Below are 18629 nucleotides of genomic sequence, written 5' to 3' on the forward strand. Positions count from 1 at the left end.
AGCCAAATCTGCTTAATTCACAACACACTGTGTATAGATGGATGGATGGATAGATAGATAGATAGATAGATAGATAGATAGATAGATAGGCCCTCATGTGGCACAGAGTGTTAGGCTGCAGTCCTAAGCTCTCACTCTGGAGATCGCGAGTTCAATCCCCGCGTGTTTCAGGTAGCCGGCTCAAGGTTGACCCAGCCTTCCATCCTTCTGAGGTTGATAAAATGAGTTCCCAGCTTGGTGGTAAATAATAAATAAATTACTTGAAAGTGCTGCAGAATAAGATTTTTTTTATATTGATAAGTAATAAGGTAAATTGTGATAGATCTTTTGTTTGTCCAGAACCAGGTCCCCCACCACCATCCTGCCAAAATGTGATATGTCCTCCTCGCCAAGTTTGCATCATAGAGAGTGGAAAGCCAAATTGTGTGAAACCGCAAGTGGACTTGTGTTGGGCATCAGGAGATCCCCATTTCCGTTCATTGGATAACATATATTTTGACTTTATGGGCACTTGCACCTACACCTTTGCCACAGTGTGTGGAGATGTCAAAGACCTTCCTAAGTTTACTATCCAAACTAAGCATGATAATCGAGGCAATGTGCGAGTGTCCTATGTGGGTCAGGTCACCTTCATAACAGGACCCCACACAATCGTAGCCAAGAAAGGAGAAATTGGTCACGTAAGGGTGAGTGGTGATTATTATTTAATCTCAAGTATTGCCTCAAAAATATCTTCTGATGGAACTTTGGTTTAAGGGGTTCTTCCACTTCTAGCTATTGATGACCTTTCCTCAAGATAAGTCATCAATCGATATATCAGCGGTGTCTACTACCCAGGACTGCTAGTGATTAACTGTTCCCCCAAGCTAACATGTTTGTGTATGGTGCTGTTTTGCCACTGGATGCAGACGGCCTGTTATGTTGTTCAGTGGCCCAGGCTGCTATTACAGGCTGAAGTGAATGGGCCCACTGCGCAATGTACAGAGCTGTCTGCTTCTAGCAAAATGCAGTTCTATGCACTAAGGGCTCCCACCCACTGGCGATATTTTCTTTCTTGCGCTGCGAGAGCACGAGAAAAATCTCGCATCGCAGTGCAAGAAAGAGGCCGGTATAGAACCGGCATATCGCAAGTGGTTTCAATGGGGCCAGCGACAGCAGCGCTAGCCCCATTGAAAGCATAGGGAGAATGCTGCGGACTTCTGCCATAGCTGTGACAGCTGTGACAGCTGTGGCAGGAGTTTCCTTCATCCCCGTGGGGACCGAAGGCAGGAGCAGAAGTAGAAATCAGAACTTTTTCCAAATTTACAAAAATGTTGTCTGTTTTTCTCTAGGTGGATAATGCTCTTCGTCAACTCCCCATTTCACTGATTAATGGGACACTGAAGATTTTCCAGAGTGGGAACTCACTAGTGATTCATCTGGGAAATGATGTACAGCTAACATATGACTGGAATCATGTTATAACGTTGGAAATTACTCGAAAATATGCTGGGAAAATGTGTGGCTTGTGCGGAAATTACAACCAAAATCCAAAAGATGACTTCCAAACACCAGAGGGAACTCTAGCTCCAAACACCACTGCTTTTGGCGCCAGCTGGGCGGTAAGACAGACGTATATGTTATTCTAGATATCAGATTATTTTTTTTGCAGGTACTCTCCATCTGCTGCAAAGTACATCTCCCACCAGATGACCATACATTAGTTGGAGATCAGCAATGGAGAACCTTCCCTCCTTGCTTATTAGTATTGCTTGAAGGTTCTATATAGGGATTTTTCTAGATATCTATTCTGGTAAAAGCTGAATGGAAACCAAGGTGGCTGCCATTAGACCCACAGGGGAGTCATTCACCAGTTAATTGGCTTCATAGATGTATGGCAAATATGACCAGTAACTCCTTTTTAGAGGGATCTGGGCATCACAGCAGTCTCAGTGCACTGACAGCCGACCTGGGCCAAGATGCACCACAGCGTGGTTCCAAAGGAACAGACAAGGATGTAGTGTGTATAACAGGTTGAGGTCAGGATAGGCAGAGTTCATGCAATATGGTAAAGCAGGCTAGAGGTCAGGGCATGCAGCAGTCAGGTAAGACGTAGTCGGTAAATAGGCAAAGGTCGGGACAGACAGAGTTTGGGAAAATTGTCAACACAGGCAAGGTCAAAACTGGGTAGCAAGCAGAATTCAGGAACACCTTCAGGTGGAACACAACAAAACGTATTGCTCTGACAACCCCAGTGAGGAGAGATGCCTTAACCCTTTGCAATCCAATTTTGAATTCAGGGTTTCCTAGGGGGCTTTCTCTTTCTGGCATTTTACAATGGCACCATCTGCTGGATAGAACCAGTACTGTGGTATGTGATATCCGGAGAGGTCCCCGACAACAGAGCGGCCAGTAATATACAGTAATAATACCCTGCCGGACGTCTTCTGACATCAGAAGCTGTACAGCCTTCAATCAAAATGTCTTCAGACGTCAGACAGTGGATTGGAAAGGGTTAAATGACAAATCTAGGCTGAGGACAGAAAAGGTGTGTGTGCTGTCCTTTTTAGAGGCAGCTTAGGCATGAACCTGTAGCTAAAGGGAGGAGGAAAAAGCTAGCAGGATAGTATAAGGTCTACCACATAGAAGCCGCTACTTGCTGGGGAGGTGTGCAATAAGACCGCCAGCCATGGCAGGTAGCTATAACATATTGACTGACATAGCAGACTGAGAAAATATCAATCTAAGGTAGCTTGTTTTGCTTTTGTTTTTCTCTGCCTTTGTATTAAATAGGACCATTATCCAATTTTATGTGGTTTTTGGCAACATGGTTTTTAGGAGTTGTAGGAGCAGCACATAGTTTCTCTGGTTTCTGGTTGTTGTTTTTTTGCCTAGAGATATTGATCACCAGAGACATTATTGATGACTGCAAATCATTTGTTTCTTTGTCTTCTTTCTTTTATTTCTTCCAAACATCAGTCTTCAAAACCCAGGTGAAGAACTAATGAAACCTGACGCAACTGAGTTTCTTTTCTAAACATAAAGATATAGGCAGGACATGCCCTTCAGCAATGGGAGCTCATCTTGTAGGAAGGCAATCACTCGAATGAAGAACATCCAGTTTTTGCTGTAGCTGGCTGCTAAGAACCCAAAAAGAGGGGAAAAAATAGAACTTAGTCCCTTATATTTCAGCGTTGGCTCTTCTTGAGGCTCAAGGTCAATAATACTATCACTAGATCATAGATTGCTGAACACAAAGTCTTCTTTTTTTTATTATTTTTTTACATTTGTCATAGCATTATGCCTACATAATAGATTATAGTAATGCACTAATGAATTATGAGGCTTCACTAGCGAGTAAAGAACTGTTCTTCTCTATACTTGTAGGTGGAAGACAACACATTCTGTTGGCATGACTGCCGTGGACCTTGCTTGAGTTGTCCTTCAGGTTCTGCCAATAAGTACTCAACTGTTGCATACTGTGGACTCATCAGCAAAGTCGATGGTCCTTTCAGTGAGTGCCATGCCCTTGTAGACCCCAAGATGTACATGGAAAACTGTGTCTTTGATGTATGCGTCAATGGTGGCTTCAAAAAGATTTCATGTGATGCTGTCCAAGCTTATGCCGAAACTTGTCAGCGTGCCGGAGTGGCTATTAAGGACTGGAGAAAGGCTGCTGGATGTCGTAAGTAGACCAGTAAGACACAGATGTAAGCAACAAATATAAGCAAGAACTGGCTAAGTTGTAATGTCATTCTTTATGTTTTCAGCCATGCAGTGCCCTATGAACAGTACCTACAATCTATGTGGAAGGGCATGTCCAGCTACATGTGAAGACCCTGAGGGCACAGCTTTCTGCCCAGACTCATGTGTTGAGACTTGTCAGTGTAACCAAGGGTTTGTTTTAAGTGAAGGAAAGTGTATACCTAAAACACGCTGTGGATGCTCTTATAATGGCTTCACCTATGCTCCCAATCAGGCTTTCTGGAATGATACCGTATGTAAACAAAGATGCGTGTGCAATGAGAAAACCCGGAAGGTGGAATGCACAAACAGCCCATGCACTGCCCAAGAAGAATGCGCTGTGAGACAGGGAATCCAGAACTGCTATCCCCGATCTTTTGGTGTGTGTACTGCCTCTGGTGACCCACATTACATTGGCTATGATGGACTCAAATATGATTTTCAAGGTACCTGTGTCTATCTGCTCACTGGCCTGTGTAACCAAAGTCGTGGATTAACAGATTTTCAGGTCTGGGTTCGAAATCAAAATCGAGGCAACAACAGAGTCTCCTATACGACAGTGGTCTATGTGAAAACCTATGGCATGGAGATTGAGGCCAGTAGGCAGTACCCAAATAAAGTTATGGTAAGCATAGCCATGTAACATGTGAGATGTCTTCAAAATATCTACAAGGTGAATGAAGGGTGAAAATCCATCAACTATCCAAAGATGATTTAACTGAGAAAGCAGCTATTTGAGTACAAATTTTACATTGAACTTGAAGATCCTAAGATTTGATTGTATGTCTTTTGTAGGTGTAGGAGACCATTTATTAAGTAGGTTTTCTATCATTTATAGTTCTGCACAAAGATTTTTTAATAGAGATTTTAAGACTCAACACTTAATTCAAAATTTTACCAAAATCCCCAAATATTTAATTTTGTTATTTGTATAGTGAATCATAAACCACATTTGCCTTAGGATCTTGAGGCGATGCCTAATGTCTTTTTCTTCTAATTTTTTCTTTTTCAGGTTAACAAGAGACTCATAAATCTACCTTTTATGTCTGATGATGGCCGATTTTCCTTCTATCGCAACCCTTGCTCTGCCGTTTTCAGTTTTAACAATGGAGTTAAGATCACGTTTGACTATAACAGTATTGTCAGGGTCACGGTTCCCAGCACTTATGCTAATGTTTTGTGTGGCCTTTGCGGCAATTTTAATGGAGTCGCCCGTGATGACTTAACACCCAAAGATGGACTACAGCCTACTGATCCCACAACATTTGGTAAGAGCTGGAAGGTTCAGGAAGTCTACAAATGTAGAGGTGATGGGAGTGCTGTCTGTACTGACTTATCATCCGAAGAGAAAAGGCAAAAAGATGAAGCCAGTGAATGTGGCGTCTTGATGAGTCCCAAGGGGCCGTTCCGTGATTGTCACTCACTAGTAGACCCAGAACCTTATTTCAAGGGCTGTGTGTATGATCACTGCATTCTACAGAAGCGCCAGGTCATCTTCTGTTCTGGGATAACATCATATGTTATGGCATGCCAAGATGCAGGAGGGACTGTTCATCCATGGAGGAGTCAAAAATTCTGTCGTAAGTAATTTCTTTTTAGAAAAGGTTTAAATGTAATTTTTGCATTTCATGTTTAGATACATGAAATGTGACACCCTTGTATGCAGGATTGAACAAGTTGCCATGCGCCCACTCTGCAGTCAACTTCTAGGGAGGTAGTTAAATAGATTCACCTACAATGTGACAGCCCGAGCAAATTAGTATATCTATTTTTTGGTGGTGGATACCTACAAATGGACAGGGGTCCATGGCTCCATTAGATAGATAGATAGTGTACATAAATATTGTTATTAGATAGAGATAGGAGAGAAATACTGTAGATCTATAGATATTGTTGGATAAACAATGACATGTATCTCATACATATGTGTTGCAGCGTTATCCTGCCCGGCTCACAGCAGTTATGATATCTGTGCTGACGCGTGTCCTGTCACCTGCAATGGCTTGTCCCGCCCCGAAGGTTGTACTGGAAATTGCACAGAAGGTTGTGTGTGTAATAACGGATTCATGCTGAGTGGGGATCAGTGTGTCCCTATATCTGAATGTGGATGCAATTACAACGGAGTTTACTATTCTTCTGGTGAGAGCTTTTATGATAATGATTTGTGTTCCCAAAAATGCTCCTGCGCTGAAGGCGGGGTTAGATGCGTCCCATCACAATGCTCACCTACCGAAGAATGTCGGATAGAAAAGGGAGTCCGTGGCTGCTTCCCAAGAGGCTCATCCACGTGTATAGCTGCAGGCCATTCCCGCTATAGGACTTTCGATAATACATCTTTCAGTTTCGGAGGACAGTGCTCCTATGTGCTGGCCCAGAGCAGCAGCAAAAACATGGAAGGAAACGATCTGACACCGTTCACTGTGACTGTGACACACGAGAATCAAGGTTCTGGTCCAGGATCAATCAGAAGCGTCACTTGCGAGGTCTATCAAAGGAACCTGACCCTGAATCAAGGAGAAAAAGGCATCATTCAGGTAATGAAACAATGGAATGAATTCAGAAAGCTTCTGTGCTTTCATCTGTTTTCACTTGTGTAAGCATCTTAAAGGAGTGCTCCACTCTGGACAATTCCTTTCCATTATAAGAGTCCCAGGCTTTAGGCAGATCACAAGGTGTCCTGCTGCTGAGACTGCTTATGCCACTGGATTGGCGTATTGTCAATGGGTTCCAATATACAAAAAGGAGTCAAGATGAGAGCCTAGTAACTACAGTCCGGTAAGCCTCACTTCAATAATTGGAAAAATATTCGAGGGGTTTCTGAGAAATTCCATCCTGGAGTACCTCAAGGAAAACAACGGCATAACTCCTCATTAGCATGAAATAATGAGGGGTTGATCATGTCAGACCAATTTGATCAGCTTCTACAATGAAGTGAGTTCTAGGCTAGATCTGGGAGAGTCTAATGATCTCGTATATCTGGATTTCTTTAAAGCATTTGGTACCATGATGCATAATAGGTTGATATATCAAACGAGACAGCTTGGTCTAGGCAAAAACGTGTGTATCTGGGTAAAGAACTGACTCAGAGATAGAAAGCAGAGGGTGGTAATAAATGCTTCGTACTCTGATTGGGCCACCGTTGCTAGTGGGGTGCCACACGGTTCAGTATTAGGCCCCATTTTGCTCAGTATATTTATCAATGACCTGATAGAGGGACTGCACAGTAAAATATCGATATTTGCAGATATAGCCCTTTCAACAGGCGGGGATTTTAAATCCATGCCTTCTGAAAGAGCTTCAGAGCAGTGCAGGAAGAAAACAGGCTGTGGCAGGGGATTCTTTACACCCCGCAGAGATGAAGAAATCCTCTGCCCCAGCTGTCACAGCTATGACAGCTGTGACAGGGGATTCTTTACTCCCTGCGAAGATGAAGAAATCCTTTGTCACAGCTATCACAGCTGTGGCAGGGGATTCTTTACTCCCTGCGGGGAGTCCTTTTGGCACTGATCAGTGACAGGGGGACTCCCCGCAGGGAATATTGATGCACACCATGGACCTATGGTGCACGCATGTACTTTTTTTTGCAGGTACGTGCGTTTGCATGCCTGTAAAACACGGACATGTGAACGCACCATAGGGAACCAGTGTTTCTAATAGGAGCGTTTTTTTGTGTGCACAACTGTACGGAATAAAAAACACGCTCATATGAAGCCACCCTTAGACAGTACTAGTAAATCTGCCCTGATGTATTGAAAAACTGGCTGGAGGGGTTGATGGTTGAAGAAATTAACAATTCTACAATTTATATTCTGCCGCCAATTGGAGACCACCATTACGAGAAGGGCTAACGAATGGCGGCAATTGTGAAAACTAGCTGCTGGCATCGAAAAGTCATACAGAAGTGCTTAATCTGAAATAGCAACACTCACAACATGGCCAGAAACTGAGGGAATAACCCTTAAAGATCCATTTTAGAGAAATCACATTTTTTCCAATCTTGCCACCCTCACCTGATTGCCTGAAGGTCTCCTTTGTGTATTGCAGCTACTTCCCTGCTGTGAAACTCCCTGTCTGATGCTTAGCAGGCATTAGCTTAAAGGCTTATTCACACGTGCGTATATCGGCCGTCGTTTTCACGGCTGGTCAATATACGCTACCATCTAATGCATTGGATTCCAATGCATCAGATCACATGGGCATATTCCCATGGCATAAAAGCACCCGGCCGGCCTGTGTAGCCTCTGGTGCTTTTACGCCAGCCAGGAAAGATAGTCCTGGAACTGTGTCCCCCCCATCCTGCTGTTTGCAATGGGAGGTGGCGGGATGGGAGGGGGGGGGGGGCAGAGCTAAGCTGTCTCTCCCCGCCCGACGGCATATACGCCGACCCCATGCATCAGATGGTAGCGTATATCTCGTGTGAATATACGCTCATGTGAATGAGCCCTGAGAGTGAATTTTTTTTCTTTCACTTTGAAATCAATCCCATGATGCAGCAGCACACCATTAGCTATGGTTATACCATTGTTGCCTGGGAAGTTTAATTATCATTAGATTCTTTATTCACCTAAATAAGCTACAAACCATCAGAAGGATTAATTGTATGACAGGAACTGTGTGATATCAGCAGTCATTATGGTAGGAGTGCCTGCATCCCCTCTATGCAGTTTCTGTGATAGGTTCATGCAACAGCATCACACAGACTGAGAAGCTGACTAGAAACTGAACACATAACCCCAAGGAGATCTGAGCTGGTTAGAATTAAAATTACATGACTATTTGAGAATAACGAGTATGGGAGATTCATACAGAAAGAAATAACTAAGCAAGGAAACACTAGCTCACATACATACTGGGTGGCTAGATATTAGAGATGAGCGAGCATACTCGCTAAGGCAAACTACTCGAGCGAGTAGTGCCTTATGCAAGTACCTGCCCGCTCGTCTCTAAAGATTTGGGTGCCGGCAGGGGGCGGGGAGGAACGGGGGGGGGGATCTCTCTTTCACTCTCTCCCCCCTGCTCACTCCCGCAACTCACCGTTCTCCCCCGCTGGCACCCGAATCTTTGGCTCGAGTTGTTTGCTTTAGCGAGTATGCTCGCTCATCTCTAATAGATATATAATGAATTTAACAAATCACCCAAATGGCCCTTTTATTTATTAGTATGAAAACCAATCAGTAATAGAGATGAGCGAACGTGCTCGGCCACGCCCTTTTTTGCCCGAATACCGCGATTTCCGAGTACTTCCGTACTCGGGCGAAAAAATTCGGGGGGCGCTGTGGCGGCACGGGGGGTAGCAGTGGGGAGTGGGTGGGAGGGGGAGAGAGAGAGGGCTCCCCCCTGTTCCCCGCTGCTACCCCCCGCACCGCCACGCCTCTCCCCGCCCCCTGGCGCCCCCCGAATCTTTTCACCCGAGTACTGAAGTACTCGAAAATGGCGGTACTCGGGTGCGTAAGTACTCGAAACGAGTACGTTCGCTCATCTCTAATCAGTAATTTAATTTAATTTATAAGAAGGTTATAATAGAAAATAACCATGTAAAACTCTTTAAGAACAGGCAAGGAAAATAAGAATTTGGGGGTGGATCAGTGAGAAAGGAAACAGAGTAATACATTTTCTGTAGAGGAAAATGAGACCTTTAATGCCTCACATGGTTCTTGCATGCCTTGCAATATGCATGCAAGTGCAATACAAGGTTTCCCATTTAAATTAATGGGAAACACTTCTGAAGCACTATTGCATGTGAAACTCATGTGAGAGGATCGAAACCTCACAAATGCGATGCAAGATATTTTCCCCTGATCATGGGGTGTTGTTTGGTTGCAATGGCAGCTGGAGGCCTTCTTAGGGCACCCAGGGCTGCCATGAAAAATGCTTATGAAGGTGTGCCTGTGGCATGACTTCATACACTACCTGTCATAATGAGGTATAATGTAATACTGTGGTATTACATTATACTGTATGAGCGATCAAACGATAGCTATTCAAGTCCTCTAAGTCGATTAAAAAAATGTAGTAAATGACCAAAAAAAGTTGTTTTTTTTAATTATTGGAAAAAATAAAGGCAGTTAAATTAAAAAAAAAAAAAAATTCCCCATATTAATAATAAAAAAAGCATTTTTAACCCCTTAATGACGCGGCCCCTTTTTCTTTTTCCATTTTTGTTTTTTCTCCCCCCTTCAAAAAAAATCGTAACTCCTTTATTTATCCATCGAGTAAAGTCGAGTAAAATGAAAAAAAAAAATGAGATTTCGCAATCTTTCAACGCGTCTTGTTTCTATGGCGCACAAACGGCAACAAAAGCGACATGATAACTTTATTCTATGGGTCGGTACGATTACTACAATACCAAACTTGTATGGTTTTTTTTTTACTATACTACTCTTTTTTTTTTCAAAGACATTTAATTTTTTTCAATTATTTTCTGCTGTCATTTTTTGCGCGCAATAACTTTTTTATTTTTTTGGCGACGTAGTTGAGCAAGAGCTCATTTTTTGCGAGATATTCTGTAGCATCTGATAGTACCAATTTGGAATACATACGACTTTTTGATCGCTTTTTATTGCGTTTTTTTCTGGGAGACAGGGTAACTAAAAAAGTGCATTTCAGGCGTTCTTTTTTTTTTTTTTCGAACGACGTTCACCGTGCGGGAAAAATAATGTGCTGCTTTGATAGTTCGGACTTTTACGGACGTGGTGATACCAAATACATATTTTTATTGTGTGATTTAGATTTTTTAATAATAGATATGGCAAAAGGGGGGTGATTTAAACTTTTGCAACTTTTTTTCTTTTTCAATTAAAAAAACTTTATTGATTTTTTTTTTACATTACTTTGAAGTCCCCCTGGGGGACTTTAACATGCAATGCTTTGATCACTCCTGCAGTATGACGTAATCCAAAATGGTACCAATAGTAACCGCAGGACGTCCTGCAAAAAACTAGCCCTCACACAACTAAAAAAGGTTATGGCGGCCAGAAGGTGGCGGCAGAAAATAATGTAATCTTTTTCCAAAGATACTTTATTTTTGAAATGTAGAACAGAAAAATTTAAACGGTATACATTTGGTTTTCATATTGTTTTGCCACAATGTGTATGCCACAGAATCAAGAACCCCCCCCCCCCCCACCAAAGATGGCCGAATTTCGTTCCCCCCCTCATTTCACTCTATTTATAAATGTTTAAAAGTTTTCCAATAAGCTGGTACATTAACTAGTAACATTGAAAAATGCAACTTGACCAACAAAGACGAGTCCTCATGTAGCTATGTGAGCGGAAACAACAAAAGTTATGATATTTTTGAAAGTAAGGAGGAAAAAAACAAAAATGAAAAAAAAAAGTGCAGCCTCCTTAAGGAGTAAATCCCAGTTGGGTCCTGAGCATGGTCGCTTAAGACTGAGGTGTCTAAGTAATTAAAGGGGTTGTCCAAAGTATTTTTCTTTTGTGTAAAACACAGTTACCCCTGCCATAAAATAACAAATCAGGATATACTCACCTCTCCTGTCTCTCTGTTTTGTCCCACACTACCACTTTCGGTCTTCCACATGACGTCAAGTTTATAGGCTGCCCCAGCCTGTTTACAGGGCGTCACAGGCACTGAGAACCAAGCAAACAGTACAGGACAAAGCATGGAGCTGGGAGAGGTGGGCATATGCCTATTATTTTATGGCGGGGAAGCTGTTTTTTATACAAGAAAAAAACATCTCAGATAACCCCTTGTAGTAGCCCAGAGTTGGGCACTACAAAATCTGTGTGGCTACTTTTGTTTGACATGTGTGTGTGCCTTCAAATATGTTTATTTAATGCCATTTACAACCAGCCTAGTCTGCCTGACAACCACCTCTGTACCCAATTGGTGGCCAAGCCCCTCATTTCCATTGGGCATTCCACTCCCAGCAATAACCCAAGGATTGGAGGACAGAAAAAATGATGGGAGATGGTTCCCATGATTGGTGGAGCAGCTCTCCATACAGGTTGGTTGGGAGATTACAGTCAGAGCAGAGCAGTTTGAAAAGGGAGAAGTTTGGCAGTTGAAGAAAGAGGACACAAGACCAGAGCAGGAGAGAGAGAAAGCCAGTGTGGCGAGAAGGAGAGGTGTGAGTACATAAGAAAGATTGTATTTAGAGACAGAGATAAGTTGGGGGGAATACTGTATGTGGAATAGAAGGATAGAGGAAGCAGAATTTACAGTCAGAAAGAAAGATAGATATAAGGGAAGAAAAAGGAGTTCTATACAGACACAATTAAAGAGGAAAGCAGAAAAGCAAAGCACAGAGTACAGAAATGGTTCCTGTCCTTACCTTGTTATAACGTAAAGCATACAGAAGTGGTTCCAGAAAATAAATTGTTTTATATTTTACTGTTTAACTTGACTCTTGGAGATCCCTTCTCACCACCTTAACACCTGCACTGAAGCGTACCGTACCCTACCATCCAGGAGAAAGGACTACATCCATTTTATTTATCTTTTTTTTTGCCTTTTTACTTACTTTTTTGCTCAGAACAGGTTTTGGCCTGTAAACGGGCTGGCATCACAAACTTGACAATCGTATTACCACCATACCCTGCACAACGCATGGGTAGCACCAAACGCCAAACTAGAGCATCATATTTACGTCTGTAGGTCGCTGCTGTGTGTTGGTGGGGAACATCGGAGCCACCGCCGCCACTGACCCCTCAAACATCTGCCAGTGGTACACCATGTCATTATCGATCCCACTGCTGCATCATCACAGAGCCATACCTTTCCAATGTTTGGCATTAATTACATAGTGCCAGTGCTGTAAATGTATGACAGATGGCACCAAAGGGTTTATGGATAAGATTCTTGAATAAGGAACCATTCCTCAGTAACTCCAAAATTAACTAAATTGTTCACTGAATGCTTTATGCTCCTTTACTGGGATTGTATTTTTCCATGCGTATACTTAGGATAGGCCATCGGGACCCGATTACTTCTCCTACTTCCTTTTTAAAGATGTCAAGCAAATGTACATATACTATGCCTTTCTTACAATAATCTTAACCCTTTCCATTCCACTGTCTGACCTCTGAAGACATTATGATTTAAGGCTGTACAGCTCCGATATTGGAAAACGTCTGTCGTGGTTCTCTTACTGTATATTGCCAGCCTCGCTGCTGTCGGAGCCTATCCAATATGGCACCTCATGCAGTACTGGCTTTAGCCAGCAGATAGCACCGTTGTATAACATCAGAAAGAGAGTAAGCCCCTAGGAAAACCAGGATACAAAGTGGATTGGAAAGGGTTAAGGGCTCATTCTCATGACTGAGATTTCACCGTGCATTACACACAGGATGCGCGGTGAATGGAGTCAATGAAAGTACATTGATTTTCATTGATCCATTGACATTAGCGTGTATTTGTATATATGCATGTAAATAAGATCGCAGCATGCTCTATTTCACCATGTATCACACACAAACAGCCGTAGTATTCTATGCGATAAGACAAAGTGGGGAATAAAAAAAAAAAAGAAACAAGCATGAGATACGCTGTCATGCGCAGTGCACATCTCTGTGATAAACAGGGATGGCCAGCTCTCCGCCTGCTCATAGGCTGGTAAAACTTTGCATGATGCATGCAGCATTTTACGCATATGGCCATGTGAATGAGGCCTTGGTTACAGCATATATCACAATCCAGAGCTGTATTCATAGTTCAGTGAGTGTCAGCCCTCACAATTTCCAACACCCCCTGCTTGTTCAGTGTCTGCAGACCGCTTTTTCTGCTGATTGTGACTTCTGTGAAGCAGAGTTCCTGCAGCAGGCACGGCTCATTAATCTAATGCAGACATTTCTAGCTCTCCCACAATACTGTGCGGCACAGGAAATTATAGGAGCTCAGCAAGACTGTCACAAAGCAGTTGATTGGTTCCAGTAGCTACAAGCAGAACTGTAACTGCAATTCTGAAGTAATGAGTTTTTTTGTTTTTTTAAGGATACATACATAAATACTTAAACAGGCTTTAATACTTCTTTGATTTTTTTGAATGTTTTTAGGTTAATGGTGAGAACTTCCGGCTTCCAGTAACACTACTGTCCGGGAATATTCGAGTGGAGGATAATGGTCAAGGCAGAACCATTAGCGTTGATGACAACATTTTTGTACGTTTCATCCAAGACAACAGTATTTCGGTCACTGTGCCTAGTAACTACATGAATAGCATGTCCGGTCTGGGTGGCAACTACAATGGAATAGCCGAAGACGATGTGGGCAAAACACCAGAGGAAATCACTGCCTTTGGAAATAAGTGGAAAGTGAGCAGAGAAACAGATGAAAACTGTGATGGATGTGGCGGCAGGGACAACCCCTGTCCATCGTGTCAAGAGGAAAAGAAGAAAATATTTCTACAGCCCATTAATTGTGGGATCATCAGCGACCCCTCAGGACCTTTTGCAAACTGTCACTCCAAGGTCAACCCTAAAACTTATTTAGATGATTGTGTTTCTGATCTCTGCGAGACCAATGGAGAAGACAGCAGTGTTTTGTGCACCAGAGTCACTATGTACGCTGATGCTTGCAAGTATGCAGGAGTCGAAGACTTAACCTGGAGGAAGGACGATTTTTGCCGTAAGTAGAACATTTGTCAAAGTATTAGAAGAAAGCTGAAACAAACCTATATCAGATTATTAGTATAATGAGTATAATCAAACCCATTGTGAGTGCAGTTAGCCCCAATCTCCCCTCTTTCCTTCTTTCAGTAATAATGGCCCTGTGTTCCCTATTTAGAAATAATACCCTATTTGCCCCCTCTGAAGAGTAATGCTGCCGTTTTCCTGATTTAGACATAATATTCCCATTGACCTCTTTTAGAAATAATGCTCCCCTTTGCGTTCTTTTGGAAATAATGCCCCAATGTCCCCTTTCAGATATAATGCACCCATTTAGAACTCTCTTTTCCCCCTCTGAAAAATAATGCCCCTATTTGCCACATAAAGAAATAATACCCCCAATGTCCCCTTGTATGCAATAAAATGAAAAACAGTACATACTCACCTTCATCATCGCTCCCCAGCAGCTGTAACGGGCATGTTGTACATTGCTGACTTCCACATTGTGTGGTCATGGGATAAATCACATGATCGCTGAAGACATTCCCATCCTCACTAATTAACTCAGGTCAGGAATTGACTACAATGATCATACGATTGTCACATGACGGCATATTGTGGCAGTCAGCGGGGAACAACATGCCCATTACAGCTGCCTGGAGGTGAGTATATATTTTTTTTTTATTAACCCTTTCCAATCCACTGTCTGACCTCTGAAGACATTATGATTTAAGGCTGTACAGCTCCGATGTTGGAAGACATCCGTCGGGGTTCTCTTACTGTATATTGCCAGCCTCTCTGCTGTCGGAGCCTATCCAATGTGTCACCTCATGCAGTACTGGCTTTAGCCAGCAGATAGCGCTGTTTTATAATGGCAGAAAAAGAGTAAGCTCCCTAGGAAAACCAGGGTACAAATTGGATTGTACCAGTGGCACTTCCACAACAAAAATCATGGCCAAATCCACAACATTTAGATGTGGATTTGGCCACTGTGGATTTATGGCGTATTTGCTGCGGGTTTCTGGATGCCAAAAGCCCACAGCAGATTCGCCATGTGTGAAGACGGCCTTATTGTTTTCACTTTACACATCAGACAGATCACCAAAAAGATCTAATAGATTATTTATAAGTCATCCCATAAAAAATAGACTCTAGCCCCTTCCCACCCTGTGTTGTAATATCGCAGCTCACATATGCTTAACGCAAGATGCTGTACTGTTAGAGCACTGTGTTGGAGCAGGTGTCACCTGTATTATTATGTACAACTGGCACCCTACATGAATGGCCAAGATCATAGATAATTCTGATCCTGGCCATTTAACTGTTTATATGCTACAGTCAATGTTGACCGGGCATCTAAGGTGTTATCAGAGCGGTGTCCTTTCTGTCGGCCCATTGGCTATTTGTGATGTGAACACCGAGGGCCAATTGGTTGTCTTGGCTGGAACTGTAAAAGAATAGAGAAAATATACTGTAATACAGGAGGTGTATTATCTGAGCGATCGTAGGATCACTTGCTCAAGTTCCTGACAGGGTCATAAAATTAAAGTAAAAAAAACAGGTAAGAGAAAATGATAGCCTTACATAGTGTGTAAGGCTAAAAAAATACATATGTTCAGCCTATCCACCCCCAATCTTGATCCAGAGGAAGGAAAAGAAAACCCTCATGAAGTAGAAGCCAATTTTCCTCATTTTAGGGATAAAAGCTCTATTGTTTGCTTCTTGGTTAGAGATGAGCGAGCACCAAAATGCTGGAGTGCTCATTACTCGAGTTGAACTTTCAGTGATGCTCGAGAGTTCGTTTTGAGTAACGATCCCCATTGAAGTCAATGGGCGACTCGAGCATTTTTGTATATGACTGGTGCTCCGCTAAGGTTTTCATTTGTGAAAATCTTAGCAAATCACCAAAGTCATGTAAAAAACACAGAAATGGATAGGGCAGGCGAGGAGCAACATGCATGGCTGCATTTCGGGCTCCGAGGTCTCACTATTAAGCCACAATAGTGACAGCTGAGAGCTGCCCCTGATTGGTCCCTGCGCTGAGCCAATCAGAGGCAGCACTCACTCACCCATTCATGAATTCATGAATGGGTGAGTGAGAGCTGCCTCTGATTGGTGAGGCTGTGACCAATCAGAGGCAGCTCATTCAGCAGGCGGGGATTTTAAATCCCCGGCTGCTGAATACTACTCACAGCAGTTCAGGAGAACTGCCGGCCGCGGCTGAACTCCGTCTGCCGGGACAAGGTGAGTATATTTTTTTTTTACTTTTTACACATTTCTGGATGACTTTCAGGGAAGGGCTTATATTTTTAAGCCCTTCCCGAAAATTCATCCCGCGCTCGCCGGCAGCCCATTGCTTTCAATGGAGCCGGCTGTATTGCCGGCTCCATTGAATTCAATGGTCAGTGCTCGTTTAATCGAGACGAGTACCGCGTGGTGCTCGTCTCGAGTAATGAGCGTCTCAAGCACCCTAATACTCGAATGAGCATCAAGCTCGGACGAGTATGCTCGCTCATCTCTATTCTTGGTGTTAAAAAAATGGTGAATGTGTTTTTCATCCTGATCCCCAATAATAAAAAATATACAATCACTGCATCCCCATGTACCAAGGGGCTAGAGCCAAGTGATTGGATCCAAAGTTGCCACCAGATAGGGTTTTCTACTCACCGACCTTAGTGCCAATTATTGAGTACGATCATGGGCCCACCGGTGGATCTATTGTGTGCATGTCCTTTCCTGGCCACCAGCTTCCAACATTTTCAACCACTACCTATCACAGATGTAAGAGTTGACCTTGATAAGACTCAAAACATGACTTCAGTGTAGTAAGGCTACTATACCATTATACTGATCTATAAAATACAACTGATATTTCACATCTCTTGTTGATTTTTCGACAGCTATAATATGTGTCCCTCACAGTCATTATACAACCAAGGCTGATATGTGCTCCACCAGCTGCAGGTCCATCTACGATACTTATGAGTGTTCAGACCTATATAATGAAGGCTGTGAGTGTGATGAGAACTATGTATTTGATGGAGAAAACTGCATCCCCCTAGAAGAATGTGGATGCTTTGACAATGGTCGTTATTACAAGGTATGGAACATTAGCGCATAGAGGAGCTTTCTTATAATTATCCTTATTTCTATAGCACCAACATATTCTACGAATCAGAGGAAACATGTCCGGCAAAATCAGACACCACAAACCGTAGTAAAATGATAAACAACTCAAATTGGGGTGTATTTGGGTGTATGCAATTTAAGGGATACAATGGGATGAAGGGGTCAGGTTTCGAGGAACAATATAGAAGAGGGGTAAACTGAGGAGATTTACTGTATATACTCGAGTATAAGCCTAGTTTTTCAGCACATTTTCTTGTGCTGAAAAAGCCCCCCTCGGCTTATACTCGAGTCAGGCAAGGCTTAAAAAAAACCTCCATACTCACCTCCCAGCCTGCGTCTGTGTCTCCAGCGGCGGTGCGGCTGGTTGCTTGAATTCTCTCCACTGTCATCCCCCGCCGTCCTCTTTTCTCGGCTCTGTCATCCCCCGCCGTCAGCACTGTGTAAGTAAGAGCTGTTATTGGATCGAGCGTCAGCCAATCATAGTTGGTGCTCAATCATTCACAGCCAATCAAGCTGCTTTAGAATTCTCCCCGCTGTCATCTCCCTGCTCGGCTTTCAAATCCCCTGCCGTCAGTGCTGTGTAAGTAAGCACTGTGATTGGATCGAGCGCCAGCTGAGAATTCAAGCAGCTTGTCGCACAGCCACAGACGCCGGCTGGGAGGTGAGTATGGAGGTTCTTTTTTTACCTAGTATATACTCTAGTATAGCTCGGCTTATACTTGAGTCAATAAGTTTTCCCAGTTTTTTGTGGTGAAAATTATTGTCTCGGCTTGTACTCGGGTCGGTTAATACTCGAGTATATACGGTATATTGGGAATCTGATGGGCTTCCCTAAAGATATGTTTTTTGTACCGCATGCTTAAAACTGTGGGCATTTGGAATTAACCTGATTGTCTGAGGTAACGCATTCCAGAAAACTAGTGTGGCTCGGAAGAAGTCTCTGAGATGGGAGTTGAAGTTTTGGATCATAGAGGAACTAAGCCTGAGATCTTTAGCAGAATAGAGAGCAAGGGTAAGGGGGTCGACCGAGATGAGGGAGGAGTTTAACGTTATACGTAACATATTGGGATATCTTTCTGTGCCACCGTGTATTTGTCCTTTTAATAGCTTTTCAATGGCTTAAGATAAGATAATTACATCTGTAGGGCAGTAGAGCACTGTGGAGAGCTTTATCGATGAGAGGGATATGTATAGATTGCATAGACAGA

At 42.9% G+C, this 18629-nt stretch overlaps 1 protein-coding gene across 1 annotated transcript in view; it reads left to right on the forward strand.

Annotated features, from left to right (window-relative positions):
- Positions 1-466: 466 nt before the first annotated feature.
- LOC136631927 (IgGFc-binding protein-like) overlaps positions 467-18629 on the forward strand; it is a 71312-nt gene continuing 53149 nt past the window's right edge. The window contains exons 1-8 of the mRNA XM_066606420.1: positions 467-686; positions 1332-1601; positions 3367-3664; positions 3750-4348; positions 4736-5303; positions 5659-6257; positions 13741-14311; positions 17193-17392. Coding sequence (XP_066462517.1) covers positions 504-686; positions 1332-1601; positions 3367-3664; positions 3750-4348; positions 4736-5303; positions 5659-6257; positions 13741-14311; positions 17193-17392 — 3288 coding nt within the window. The 5' untranslated portion in view covers positions 467-503. The remainder of the gene's footprint in view (positions 687-1331; positions 1602-3366; positions 3665-3749; positions 4349-4735; positions 5304-5658; positions 6258-13740; positions 14312-17192; positions 17393-18629) is intronic.

Source organism: Eleutherodactylus coqui, chromosome 6 (genome assembly GCF_035609145.1).
Source record: "Eleutherodactylus coqui strain aEleCoq1 chromosome 6, aEleCoq1.hap1, whole genome shotgun sequence".
NCBI classification, from domain to species: domain Eukaryota; kingdom Metazoa; phylum Chordata; class Amphibia; order Anura; family Eleutherodactylidae; genus Eleutherodactylus; species Eleutherodactylus coqui.